This window comes from Oncorhynchus kisutch, unplaced genomic scaffold (assembly GCF_002021735.2).
Source record: "Oncorhynchus kisutch isolate 150728-3 unplaced genomic scaffold, Okis_V2 scaffold774, whole genome shotgun sequence".
NCBI classification, from domain to species: domain Eukaryota; kingdom Metazoa; phylum Chordata; class Actinopteri; order Salmoniformes; family Salmonidae; genus Oncorhynchus; species Oncorhynchus kisutch.
In genome coordinates this window covers 37,250-52,322 of record NW_022262719.1, presented here as the reverse complement: position 1 = coordinate 52,322, position 15,073 = coordinate 37,250, and the positions used below count along the sequence as shown (strand labels likewise).

Below are 15,073 nucleotides of genomic sequence, written 5' to 3'. Positions count from 1 at the left end.
CCTGGAATACGAGTGTGCGTTTCATTCATCGAGACCGACTCCACAGCACGTAGGCCCTGAACTAGGCATTCTCCTGTCGTTCTGTTAAGAGGATTTAACAAGTTAAAAACAGATAAGATACACTGAGTAAGTGTGCTGACTGCGTAATGACTTCCTTTCTACACAGCTGAAAGGGACAAAGTGTCGACGCTAACTAAGGGAAAGAGAGGATGGTGGTTTTCACCACCACCAACTACTATAATACTGTAGGTTACAGATTAGACTATACACGACTAGGACTACTACAACCTTTTCTACATAAACTACAATTGCATCTAGGCTTACTACTAATTGAAGTTTACACCCTACAGTGTTAAAAGATAATCAACTCTATATGTTGATTTTGCAAAACGTTACTTAAAGCTGGATGGGATATGTACGGTGAAACTGCCACATCCGTATATACTGCAATAACAAACATGCATGGTGCTGGATGCTACTCTAAGTTTCAACATCAGAACAAAACCACAAAGGAACGTGCTGTGTGAGGAGTGGTGCTGTTTCACAGATGTCAGCTTCAACACCTTTTACTTATGGATTTTATTTAACAACAAATTCTTATTTACAATGTATTTACATTGTTAAAGAAACTAAAGGGTTGAAAAGCTAAGCAGCAACAGGACAATATAGACACTTCTGGTTTTTCTGTGTACAACTGTCAGCCTATGACTCCCTGCTACACTTCTGCTCAAACATCTTTGTTAACTGATCTCTGCTTTGTTATTATATATTGATAAATAAATGTCCATTGGATCAAATTTCAGAGGAATTCGGCTGTCAGTTCTGGCCAAAATGGAAGCTGAACCAAAAGGGTGTTATTCCCAGGATCTAACATGCGGCACAATAAACATACTGTATTCTCTTCCTCCTCCTCTCTCTGGCGTGTCGGCACCCTTCCAGGACGTAAATGGGGCCTGTTTCTAAATCACATATTGGATTTCTCCTAAAGCTTGTAATCACATTAAGTAACAGACAAAATAAAGGGTGAAATCAAGGGAAAGAAATGCTCGGATGAAATGAATTCAAGACATCGGAGTGGCTTAGGAGACCAGAGATGAAGCACGTAATTGCAGTTCAACTTGGGATATTGAGAAATCAGTAATGGTATTTGCTTTCTTTCATAGCTGTAAATACCTACTTGAGAAGATTAATGGCAAAAAATAAAGATCTCTGTGTCAGACAGTCAGTCAATTCTGCATTGAATTGACTCTTTTATTTGTTGTTGTAGAGTAGCAGAGCATGTTAGTGAATGAATGGTCCATACGTCTCATCCTCTAAGCAAGGCACTGAATTGAGTCAAGCTTGTGGGAAGTAATAACGTATTCCAGTAAAGAGATAACCCATACGGTCATCTTAGCACACTTGTCCTGAAATGGTCTGGACACAGGACTGTGTTGGAGCTGCAGAGGACAGTGATTTTAGCAGCAGCTCTGAATATCTGTTATCTAAGATAGGACAATAGAACTTCTACAAATCTGTCGGTGAGTCTGTTTTGCAGAGTGCCTCATGGAGAAAGACTCGTGTTTATCTCCTGGGTTTTTCCTTTTCCACAGAGGTAGAGAGGGAGCAAAGAGCGTAAAGAACAGTCTGAGTTACCCTACCTGAGAGGAGAAGAGAGGAGGAAAGATGTGAGGAGGGAGAGAGAGGAAAGGAGGGAGGAAAGAGGTGAGGAGGGAGAGAGAGGGAAGAGGTGAGGAGGGAGAGAGAAGAGAGGTGAGGGAGGGAGGGAGGGAGGGAAAGAGCAGAGGTGAGGAGGGAGAGAGAGGAATGAGAGAGCAAAGAGGTGAGGAGGGAGAGAGAGGGAGGGAAGAGAGAGGAAAGAGGTGAGGAGGGAGAGAGAATGAAGAGAGAGGAAAGAGGTGAGGAGGGAGAGAGAACAGGAAGAAGAAAGGACATGAGATAGCAGAGGAGTGGAAAGAGGGATTAGTATTTTGTAGACATGACAAGGACACTAGGTTTTCCTGCAGACCGTATAGGTTTCCTTACAAAGGCAGCATTGTTCCTGTTGTCTGTGGGCCTGCTTGGCTAAAGAGGGATGGCATTGTGTTATCCTGTAATGCTACCTGTGATCTGATCAACGATAGTACTCCATGTTTGGTAAAGTTAGACATAAATATATCACAAATGCTATTAGGCCACCCGCGCCAGTCAATGTTGGCCTGCGTCCTGACGCGAGGACAGCGGGACCAAAGTAGAAACCACTTTATTTAAGACAGCATTCTGGGAGAAAAGGAGAACAAGGGAATGGGGTTATGAAGGGCGAAAAACACCCGTCATAAAGTAAGTGATTCATGTCTCAGGAAAGAGTGCTGACATAATGCCAAGATGTGTAATTCCAGGTGTTCCCTCTTAGAAATATATATGCAGCTATTAGAATTGAGTTGTTTCTGATAATCTGCTTGTTTCTTTGAATGTGTGGTCAAATAGAAAGGGATGATATTATAAATCTCCCCTCTTGCGTGTGCACACACACACGCACACACACGCGCACACACACACACACAATCTGAAATGAAGCAGTAGGAAATCCTCACCTGAAACAGGCTTAGACATGACAGACAGGACACAATGTCTTCCTCTTACAGCCTGGAAACAGTCAGGAAGAGATGGTGGTCATGATACAGCAACAAATACATGATTGAGTAGACATTACCACTTCTGCCATCTACTAAATGCCCGTCTGCAATTCTGTTCTCCATTGATGTTTCATGTTGAAAACAGCTTGACAAGCTGCACTGTAGAGCCATATTCTATAGTCAAAATGACAAAAGATGCTTCTATATACAAATGCACATAAAAACAAAACATCTCCAAGACACAGAAAGTCAAGGATTTCATGTAGCATTAATGTGCATTTCTGGCATCTTAAAATAGCCCCCCCCCCCCCCAAAAAAAACAGTATCATCAATGATATTTCACATTTACAAAACCCGTCTATAAATGAATGTACTATCAGCTGGCTCTCTCCCATTTCAGAGACAACACAACCACTAGAATATTATGACGTTTGTTTATTCACACATTTTTACATTTACAAATCTGCATATTATGTACATTCAGTAGTTGATGTTGTGGAAGACATATCCATTAGAGAGCTACATAGGAGGGACCAGTAGTTTCTCCTGACCGGGAAGAACTCGGGGGGGGCTTTAGGTATCTTCCTGGTCAGATCCCATAGACCAGGGTATTCAACTCTGACCCTACGATGTCAAGAGCCTGCTGGTTTTCTGTTCTACCTGATACTTCATTGCACCCACCTGGTCTAAATCAGTCCATGATTAGAGGGGAATCCCCCACCTGGTGTCCCAGGTCTAAGTCAGTCCATGATTAGAGGGGAATCACCCACCTGGTGTCCCAGGTCTAAATCAGTCCATGATTAGAGGGGAATCACCCACCTGGTGTCCCAGGTCTAAATCAGTCCATGATTAGAGGGGAATCACCCACCTGGTGTCCCAGGTCTAAATCAGTCCATGATTAGAGGGGAATCACCCACCTGGTGTCCCAGGTCTAAATCAGTCCATGATTAGAGGGGAATCACCCACCTGGTGTCCCAGGTCTAAATCAGTCCATGATTAGAGGGGAATCACCCACCTGGTGTCCCAGGTCTAAATCAGTCCATGATTAGAGGGGAATCACCCACCTGGTGTCCCAGGTCTAAATCAGTCCATGATTAGAGGGGAATCACCCACCTGGTGTCCCAGGTCTAAATCAGTCCATGATTAGAGGGGAATCACCCACCTGGTGTCCCAGGTCTAAATCAGTCCATGATTAGAGGGGAATCACCCACCTGGTGTCCCAGGTCTAAATCAGTCCATGATTAGAGGGGAATCACCCACCTGGTGTCCCAGGTCTAAATCAGTCCATGATTAGAGGGGAACAATGAAATAAAAAGCAGTAGAACTGGCTTCCAGGTCCAGAGTTGAGTTTGAGGGCCATAAACCATGTAACCTGGCTGGGAAAAACTCAGGAGCCTTGGGTATCTTCCTGGTCAGATCCCATTGTCCAGGTAAAACTCCTAGCCCTGCAACATATTGCTTTGGGGTGATGTTTCCCCTAAGTACAGATCTAGGATCAGCTCTTCAAATCCTAACCGTAACCAATACTGGGCGAAATGTAAAACTGACCCATGATCAGTGACAACTACACCCTACTCCCAACACAACATAAGACATGTAGGAACTGTTCCCTGACTGTAAAGACCCAGAGTCTATTGCCCCCCCCCCCCCCCCCGAGGCTTGTGGAGGCACACAATGCAGGGTGGTGTTCATTACGTACCAAACTGAAGAAAATGGACTCAAACAGGGATGGACTACTTGGACTTGTCCAATAAGAAACACACATTTTTGGTTTCTGTCAGAAATCATATTAAAAAACTTTCCATTGCATGCCCTAATGAACAAGACCCAGGATATGCTGTGAATCACATACAACAATCTCTCTCTCTGCTCACTGTATATAAACTGTCTGTCATACAAAATGTTTTTTTTATCCAAAATCAGACAGAGGACATTAAACCACAGGAAATGCAACTGAAGTGTGGTTGTGGGAGGAACAACTAGTGACAGAACTAAAAACTAATTCTAGAATTAGTCTACCTGTCAGCTTAAATTCTGTGATTTGGCCCAAGAGTTTTTCCTGACTACATGACTTGGCCAGGAAAACCTTGGGGCGCTAGTTATGGGCTAAAATATCAGGGGTGTAGTCATTAGTCCAAACAGTGAAAACCAGAGTTTCTATTGGACAAATTCAGCTTGGTCCCTCCCCGTATTGTTCCTTTTTGCAACAGAATCGGCATAATGAATACACCCCAGCCCATGGTTTTTCCTTGTCAGGCAGATGGTTAGAAAAACACTTGTCCATATCTATGATGCTGATCAATAGCAAGCGGTGTTATATATATACATACACACATACATACAGTACCAATCAAACGTTTAGACACACCTACTCATTCAAGAGTTTATTTTACTATTTTCTACATTGTGGAATAAGTGTTAAATCAAAATATATTTTATATTTGAGATTCTTCAAAGTAGCCACCCTTTGCCTTGATGACAGCTTTGCACACGCTTGGCATTCTCTCAACCAGCTTCACCTGGAATGCTTTTCCAACAGTCTTGAAGGAGTTCCACTAAGCGCAACACATATAGGATGGCGTATCGCTGCTGAATGCTGTGGTAGCCATTCTGATTAAGTGTGCCTTGAATTCTAAATAAATCACCAGCAAAGCACCTCCACGTAACTCTAAAGAACTTATCCTCTGCAGCAGAGGTAACTCTGGGTCTTCCTTTCCTGTGGCGGTCCTCATGAGAGCCAGTTTCATCATAGCGCTTGATAGTTTTTGCAACTGCACTTGAAGAAACCTTCTGTATACCAACCCTACCTTGTCACAACACAACTGATTGGCTCAAACACATGAAGGGAAGAAATTCCACAAATTAACAAGGCAATGCCTTGTTGAAATGTATTCCATGAATCTGGCTGAGAGAATGCAAAGTGCAATGCCTTGTTGAAATGTATTCCATGAATCTGGCTGAGAGAATGCAAAGTGCAATGCCTTGTTGAAATGTATTCCATGAATCTGGCTGAGAGAATGCAAAGTGCAATGCCTTGTTGAAATGTATTCCATGAATCTGGCTGAGAGAATGCAAAGTGCAATGCCTTGTTGAAATGTATTCCATGAATCTGGCTGAGAGAATGCCAAGTGTGCAGAGCTGGTATGCATTTTACCCTTTTTTCTCCCCAGTTTCGTGGTGTCTAATTGTTTAGTAGCTACTATCTTGTCTCATCGCTACAACTCCCGTACGGGCTCGGGAGAGACGAAGGTTGAAAGTCATGCGTCTTCCGATACACAACCCAACCAAGCCACACTGCTTCTTAACACAGCGCGCATCCAACCTGGAAGTCAGCCACACCAATGTGTCGGAGGAAACACCTTGCACCTGACAACCTTGGTTAGCGCGCACTGTGCCCGGCCCGCCACAGGAGTCGCGGTGAGACAAGGATATCCCTACCGGCCAAACCCTCCCTAACCCGGACGGACGACGCTAGGCCAATTGTGCGTCGCCCCACAGACCTGGAATGAGTAGGTGTGTCCAAACTTTTGACTGGTACTACACACACACACACACACACACACACACACATTATATAGATATATAAATAAAAACAAACTCCTTTCATTAACTAAGGATGGAGGATCAACCTGCATTCCAACATTTCTACCAGTTGGTTAAGGTAGGGGTAGGCAACTCAAAGATATCGTTATTTTCAAGTACAATTTCATACCTTGAGACACGATCATTTATTTATGGAAATACTTTAACTGATTTCCTAAATTAAATTAGTTTTTAGCTGAATTCCAGTTGATTTTGTCTTTTTTGACCCAAAAGGAAAATCCTGAGGGCTCGCGGCCCTGTTGCCGACCCCTGTTTTAAAGTCTCTGCAACAGCATAATGTGCTGTCGAAAAGTATTCAAAGTCAATTAGAAAAGTCTGCGCTTATAATTCAAATCCAAATCAAATCTAAGGTAGGGAGCAGAGTACTGCCGTTTGACCACAGGCCAGATGCAAATTAAACAAAACATTGCATCAGCAAGAGGAAGACCTCTACCACCTCTTTATGTCTGTTCAGAATTACAACGCAGACATCACTTTGAAATGTTGGCCAAAAAACTATGCAAATACTGTCTTTGAAATCATGCAAAAATCTATGGAAACACCATTCATTAATATCAGTGACAATCAAAGTGATGGGGAAAAAATCTTAACACAAATGTGAACAAATATGATTTAAAAACAGGGCCATTGACATTTAAACACAAATTCACTTATTTTATTCTTAACCCAATACCCGTTCCATCTCCCACAAAGTAAAAATTATTTTAACTAAATATTTTGTTTCAAAAATACACGTGCGTATCTTCTAAAACTCTTAAAAGACACGCATACACATAGAAAACCAACACATGGGTCACATCAACAGCACACAATACCATCCAACAAACTCCAAATACATTAAGAATACAAGAGATCGTCGCTTAAATAATTCTAGAAAAATATCTGCTGTACATATGACAATTATTTACATAGTTTTTTTAAAACGATGTTTATGTCTGTACATGGTAACCATTGCAGACAGACTTCACCGAGCCGTGCTGGATGACTCATCTTGTGAACACCTACTGGAAATGTGGGAAACTCAGGCCTTCCCTCTACTGAAAACCCTCCTCAGTATCACTTACTTGTGAATCCTTCAATCAATCAGGTCAAAACAGCTCTACTTTAGCCAACTCAAGCTTGAGTTAACTCAACACTGAGCTTTTGTAATACTTGAATAATTAAGAGGTTTTGATAACCTGATTATTTCAAATGCTGTATCACAAGATTGACCCATTCTGCAACAAGTTTTACACACAAAAAAAAGAAAGTCAGTCTGACAAACCTTTCTCTCTCCGTGCTCAACTTGCCCAGATTTACCACAGCAAAGAAATGTTGGCGTCTTCATGAAAACTAATCGGAACACTTCATCTCCACAAAAACAATCATTGGCTTGATGTGGACTGAAATCTGACATGTGACATACATTATGGGTAACAAGACAGCAGCGAAACGCCGGTCATCTCATTTCTATCAAAACAAGCTTTATTCCACAACAGGAAGTAGGACTGCACCCCTTCATCAACCATTCATCATGATTGAAACAAAGCCCTACTTGAAACATTGCCACCTGTTCCCATCCATCCAATTCAGTCGTCCATCCAAAGACGTAATGCTGCTAACGCGGATCGAAACACGGTCGAGAGAGAAAGATACTCCGTCTCCATCCGGCTACGTGTTTAACTGAGGTTACAAAGTGACCTCTGGAGGTTGTACAAAAACCTGGTCCTGCACCTCCTCCAGGCTTCAGACAACGGAAGGTAGCACAATGCTTGCATAGTCTGATGAAAGGAGAGAACGACGTTCTCCGTCTGCCTGGTTCGTGTGGTATATAAAAAACAAAACTCTTGTCATCACACATTGTCAAACTTGTGTTTTAGGTAGTCTTTCATGACCTTGGCAATGGGCAGGTCCTCCAGAAACGTCAAGCTCTGGAGGCCTATGTGATGCCGGATGTTTATCCGACACATGTCCTGCAAAGTCCTGGGTTGTCCTGAAAAGATACAACACATCTGTTAAAGAGATCAAAGCAGATCGCCCTTTTCCACAACAGGACAGTAAGAACAGAAATAACGGTTGAAGTTAAGTTGATAACTAATCTTGCACAAAAGACTGAGGATGTACAAGGTGAGCAGAAGACTGGACGTCCCGCGGTTACAGGAGAGCCAGGGTGAGTCAGACAAGCATGTCTAGTGCCAATTTGCTCCTTTCACTTTGATTCATGACGTTTGACTCAAACTGAAACAAGCAGCTGGTCAGTAAGCTCCCTCTCACTGTGACTTTAGATTATTCCACACTTCAAATGGGACAATAATGAGCCTTTCAAAACATGTTTCCCAAATTATCAGGCAGGTCAAGGCCAAACACCCTCTCATTGGCAGTTTAAAAATGTTTAGGAATCTATTAGCATCCAGGAAGCTAGCTCTGGAGTGTTCTCAGTCTAATGGGGCTAGAGATCCTGCCCTCACACAAGGGCAGGATCCAACCCAGCTGGATGGCCTCTCTCCCTGGCACCACAACCACACTGTCCTCGTCCGTCACCACAACCACACTGTCCTCGTCCGTCACCACAACCACACTGTCCTCGTCCGTCACCACAACCATACTGTCCTCGTCTCTCTCCGTCACCACAACCATACTGTCCTCGTCTCTCCCTGTCACCACAACCATACTGTCCTCTCTGTGTGTCTGCAGTCTCCAGAACTAAGCGGTCCTTTCCTTTCTCCAGGTGAAACTGAACTAAAATCTCAAACCGGTGCGACAGCGCGGCACAGTGGTAGTGCTTTCTCCACTCTTCAACTATAGGCTACCCCTTCATCCACATTGTCTAAATAAAGACAAAGCATATGGAAGATGAGTCACACTTCTCCTTTACAACCAAAGGCTTCAAGACAATCATTTATAGACTACAGGTGAAATATCAGTGTTGGTGAACCAACTTCAGCCAAGGTAAGTGTGAAATAATGTTTGGTTGTATTTCAACTTTTAAAAAGACATTCTGGTTTCCATTTAATCTCTCTACATCTATCTAGTTGAGATGTCAGTGTTGGCAGCGACAGCACTGGATGTAGCTAGGGGGCCGACGCTCTGCTCCCCAACCAACCCACCTGAGAAACAACCTACGGGAAACACCACACATCTATGGCATAATATACAATGAGCTTCATAAGAGCTGGGTGCCATTCATCCTTCAACAAGGCCCTGCTAGCCGCAGCAGATGGGTTCATCCACTGAGGTAGTCAGTGTAATCAATAAGGGGGGATATGTGATCTGCCTGATCATTTGCTATGGTCTGAATGAATAGAGGGGTCTGACTTCACATGGCTGTCAGTCTGAAATAGCACAGCAGGTCTTCGTCCCAAATGGCCACCCCATTCGCTACATAGTGCACTACTTTTGACCAGAGCCCTATGGGGAATATACAGTATAGGGTGCCATTTGGGAGCAGCCCAGAGCTCTTTGATATCTCCATATCAAAGTTCAGTGAGAAACACAGAGGAATGCAGCAGGGCATTGTGCCTCTCCAAAATGATTTCTGCTTCAGGTAACATCGTGCCACACCCCCAACAGAAGACTGGTCATTATAAAACCATGACAACGCTCCCTGTCCCTATGTTTCTGGAGGTTCTTTTTCTCCTCTCAACTTACAATCTCGCTCCAACACTTCCTGAAACAGACTTGAAGCGTTTCCATCGCCCGGTCCTGTTTTGACTTCATGTTTCTGTTCAGGTTCATAGAAAGCCCTCATTTACTTTACTGGTCTGATGTGCACAAATGTTTTTGACAACGAATATGTTAAGTTGTATTGATACATTGGCAATTATATTTAACTCATCTTCGGATGTTCATTTTAGGGCGTCATCGTTCTGCCTGTCTGATAAAGCAGTCTAGGGGAAACGCTGAGTCCCAGTCAAGCCATGACATTATATTAAAAGCAGTGTTTATATCCACTAGCGATACGTTACTAGTACTACTAACAGCCCAGTGTCCCCAGACGGTGCCCCTCCCAAGACTTACTGGTGACCTCCTGTAGGAAGTCCAGGCAGGGCCGGCTGATGCCAGACATGCTCGACGACACCGCCACGGGAGTCTGGCCCTCGTAGTTCCTTGTGTTGGTGTCGGCGCCGTACTTGTAAAGCATCTGAGCACACAGCACGTCGTCTCTTAGTGCCGATAGGTGCAACGGGGTCTGCCCGTCCTCGAGGCGACCCAGGTTAGTGTCCGCACCCCGCTGCAGGAACATACGACAGTAGGAATGATTCCCCTTGATGACGGCGTAGCGCAGCAGGAAGCCATTTTGAATGTCGATGTTGGCGCTGTGGTCCAGCAGGATTCTCACGCAGCTGGAGCGCTCACGGATGATAGCGAGTTGGAGGGGCGTGGTGCCCTTGTCGCTGAGGGGATCCACCTCGGCGCGGAACTCAAGGAGGAGCCGCACGAAAGAGTCGCGGCCATAGTGGGCAGCCACATGCAGTGGCGTCCAGCCATCGTTGCTCTTGGCATTGATGATGTCGCTGCGGAAGTCCGACTCCAGCATGAGGCGGGCGATGCGCGCACGGCCGTGCATGGCGGCATAGTGGAGCGCCGTGAAGCCGCCGATGAAGTCCTTTACTGTGGGGTCAGCTGCGGGGGAGATAGACAGGGGACAAGGGGGGGGGTGAGGGGAACTGTCTTCTACAGGCTCTTTATTACAACAGAAAATGGCACATTCAGTTAAAACACTAACAAATAACAATGTGTGTGAGAGAGAGAGAGAGAGAGAGAGGAGAAACAAGAGGATGGATTATTGAGTGACAGCTGCGTAAAACATTAAAGGGACAATCTGCAAATACTACATCCATTTCTGAACTTAAATTAATTATATGTTTCCATTGATTTTTGAAGAATATAACTTATGCCTCATGAGCGCATTTCAACTATCATACCTCATCAGAACCAATAATATAAGCTTGTTTTACTCCAATGTTTGTAAACAAGGTAAATGTAAACAATCGCTACACAGCCTAAAAAAATTGTTTAAACTATACTTTGATATGACGGACGGTCAGTCCTTGCATCCATTGCTCGGTCTATGATTTCGAGGGTGGTTACAGTTCAACAGTCCCACATCTCAGCTTTTTACCAAAACAGGAGCGGGGATTCCACTGTGTTATTATTTCATCTGCTGATTGCCACTTTAAAGTCTGCTGTGGTGTGAAAGGAAAGAGTGGGCAGGCAGATGCTGGAGCATTAGAACAATTAGCATCAGTGAGACATTAGAGTGTGAAAGCGGGGTCAGGGGTTAAAGTCCTGCTATTTCAATTAGCCAAGGCCGAGAGTGCAGGTAATGACCACGGCAGTGTCTGCTAGGGCCTAGGCTAAATCCAGAGGGGAATTTTCCATTCAAACAGCCTTGTTAAAAATGACTCCCCTCTTATCCAACATAAATCCATTAGGTAGGCTGTTTGACTGACCAGCAAAGAGATTCTTTTTAGCGTATCGTTCAATTATTTTAGACAATTAAGTCAAGGGTAACAAAAGACTCTCTTGCTCTGTTGGTTATGCATACATTTCAACAGCCTCAATTTTTCTGCGCATAATCCAAAATAAACCCTTGACTCGTCCAATGAGCTCAGAGAAAACAGTTACTGAGAGACTTGGTCTACAGCGCCCTCTGGACTTGATGTAATGATCACTGCATCCACATGATATGGAATCTAAATCTGTACACATTTTAATAGTGTTAAATAAAAACTATAAATGACTGCAACACTATTCCATCATCATTTCACAAAATGAACATGATTTTCACTCTGCTAGAAGCATAATGTTAAACTGCTATAGGGTACAGTTTCCTCTAGCTACAAATCTAGGATGAGCTTCCCCCTCCCCAGTCCTAACCTTAACCATTAGTGGGGAAAATGTCAAACCGAACCAAGATCAGCATCTAGGGGCAACTTCACCTTACAGCCTATATACCATGTTAGAATGACCTGGGAGTGAAGCTGTGGAGAAGATAAACAGCTGCCATTTCCAGAATGGTTATATACTGCCATCTATAGACCAACAATTCAAAGGTGGAGTTTGATTCAGGTTGCACTGTCATGGTGCACCAATATGAAATATATCTCAAACAGCACATGTGAAAGGATAATCATTATGAACAAATATGTGATTAGATTACTGATATAAAGCCACTGAATGGATGCATGTAGCATCATATGGCAGACCCTTGATGTGCGACAAACATTTCCTCTGCTAGTCTCCTTTTCTTTGGGAACATGGATTCTGACAAATCCTTTCACCGACCTTGTCACCAGGCCAGTTGTGAAAAGTCTTTCCACCCATCTCTACTGACACTTCACCTCCATTGGTTTCAATTTAGCCGTGACTATAACCTCAGGGGCTTTTTGAGCTCTGCCAAGGAAAAAGAATGAAGGCAGGAACACTGCATTCAACGTGTGACAACAGCACAGGAGGCTGCTAAAGGGAGGACGGCTCATAAAAATAAATAATGGCTGGAACGGAGCAAATGGAATCCAACACATGGAAACCATGTGTATGATACAATTCCACTGACTCCGCTCCAGCCATTAGTAGGAGCCCGTCCTATCCAATTAAGGTGCGCCCAACCTCCTGTGGACCAAAACCCCAGACCCCCGTATTCACCTCCGTGCTCCAGGAAGACCCGGACACATCTCTCCTTCCCCTTGGCAGCGGAAAAGTGGAGCAGGGTCCACCCGTTGGCATCACGGATCTTCGGAGAGTAGCCTTGCTCCAGCATCTTCCTGACAGTGTACACATCCCCCGCTGCCACTGCAGCCTGGAGCAAAGACAGTACAAACCAAGAGCATTAGCATTCATCTTTAGCATAAGCAGTCATTTACCAGTTGGAAATGCTAACAGTAGAGTAGACCGTCTTGGTATTAAGTGTCTTTGCCTGTATCTGCAGCTCCTCTTGAAGCTCGGGGTTCCTTCTACAGTGATGGTTCAGCATCCTGTTACATCTCGTAAGGGGAGGGGTCATCCACACCTAGTCCTCTGTCTGGAGAGTTGAGACAGTAAACACATAAGCTGCATCACTTAATTTGGGTTATTAGTCAAAAATAGCTAGGCCTTCGTTTTGATAACAGTACATCGTCATGGATACATTTGTGTTATTGGTATAAATCAGCTGACTATACATTAGCAGGTTTTCTAAATCCAACTGTTCCGCTGGGATCAAAAGCCGTTGCACATTCTAGTTCTAGCACATCTCATTCAACGAACCAAGTGCTTGAGGGGTGCTTGGGTGGAATAGAGAAAATCTGTTAGACAACTAGGGGTCCCCACTGCACTATACCACAGTGGTCACCAGCTCCGGTGATCAGTTGAAACAGGTAGGCTATTTGATGCTTGGCAGGAACCAGGGTTGGTGACCACCGCAGCACCACTTCTAGGTGCGCATAACACTTGTATAATTTATGGACCCTATGGTATTCCATACTGAGCAGCAGCAGATAGATGTTCACCTTTTGTCAAGGTTGATTATGTAGTTAAGACAATTTTCATGTGTCTCTCTTGCGCAACAGTAAGACAGACAGATAAGAACTCCACTCAAATGGATTGTGGGCTAGCACAGACTCTGAAAAAAAAACAAAGACAATTTAATGAGTATTCACATTAATCAGTTTATATTACCCAATAGAAGGCATTAAAAAACATACTGCATTGACAATCATAACATTATGACAGCAACTGAGAAATGGGAATAGCTAAAACATTTCACATAAATGTAATGTTAGCTATACCTGCAGCTAGCTTCTATCCAAATGGGATGGCGGTATGATAGCTATAAATACCTAGATAACGTTGAATGTAAAAACAAGCAAGCTAGTAGGCTAATTGCTTACAATACGATACAAACAAAAGCTAACTAGTAGTGGTTAGCTAGCTTACTTGCTAACAGTTAGATTGCTACCTGTTTTGGAAGGTCGGCTGCTGCCTTTCGTCTTCCAAATTAGGGCAATGTTGTAGCTATAGCGGTGTTCTTTAAAGCTAGACTAGACAATGCATTTCAGACAAAGTTTAATTAAAGATAATCCACAGCAACCTAGTTATTCAAGTAGCCATTGGCCAGCTAATAGTTAGCTAACTATGTACTCAAACAATGGAATTTTAGCTAGTTAGCTAACGTTAGCTAGCTAGTACTGCGACCCCAACTTGTTCCACTCCATTCTGACTTATTTTAATTATATATCTACATGCCCACAAACTACGGCATGATACTACGGTACACTGCGCTGATATATTGCTATATATACACACAATTCCCTTTTAAGGAATAAATTAATCGATCAACTACTGCTGGTTAGCAATTAGCCTAAATCGTTACCCAGTTTTTCAAGCTACTAGGAATGCATTGGATTTCAGAGTTTTAAAACATTTGTAACAATTTAATAGCTACGTGAACATGTGCACGACTCGAGAAGGCAACCATACTTCAACTACACAAGGTAGGTGTTAGCTAGCTTTGATGAATTAATGCATTATTCTTACTTAAAATAAGAAGCTAGCAGGCTTGCTAGCCATTCTCCACCGATGCGAACCCCCAATTTCAACGGGCTTGTTTTAGCCAATCAGGCACAAGGAGCGAGGAATTTGAGCTGTCAAATCAGCATCCTTCTGCAAAACTTTATGAACTTCAGTCTGTTTAGCTCGATTTCTAACAAAGTAGGCCAACGGTTTCTATGGCTATAATTCTTCTCATTGTTAACACAATAGAATGAGTGAACTCCTTCCCAATTTTCTACTAAATGTTATCGCACGCTATACTTCCGTGTTCAGTCACGTGGTGCACTGTCTGTACACAACACAGCCAGAACCTAAAATTAAGATAATACTTTAAAAAAGAAAAT

General features: G+C 43.4%; 1 protein-coding gene across 2 annotated transcripts; it reads right to left on the bottom strand.

Moving 5' to 3' along the window:
• Positions 1-6,572: 6,572 nt before the first annotated feature.
• Positions 6,573-15,026, bottom strand: LOC109877368 (ankyrin repeat and SOCS box protein 7). Of its 2 annotated transcripts, none has more exons than XM_031816308.1 (6): positions 14,715-15,026; positions 13,688-13,800; positions 13,117-13,221; positions 12,846-12,999; positions 10,215-10,820; positions 6,573-8,190 (listed from the first exon to the last, which is right to left on the bottom strand). In XM_031816308.1, exons 3-6 carry the CDS (start codon positions 13,201-13,203, stop codon positions 8,051-8,053), a joined length of 987 nt encoding a protein of 328 aa, XP_031672168.1. In that variant the 5' UTR covers positions 13,204-13,221; positions 13,688-13,800; positions 14,715-15,026; the 3' UTR covers positions 6,573-8,050. The 2 variants fall into 2 exon arrangements, with proteins under 2 accessions (XP_031672168.1, XP_031672169.1); XM_031816309.1 differs by lacking the exon at positions 14,715-15,026 and adding an exon at positions 14,137-14,631.
• Between the last annotated feature and the right edge of the window lie 47 nt (positions 15,027-15,073).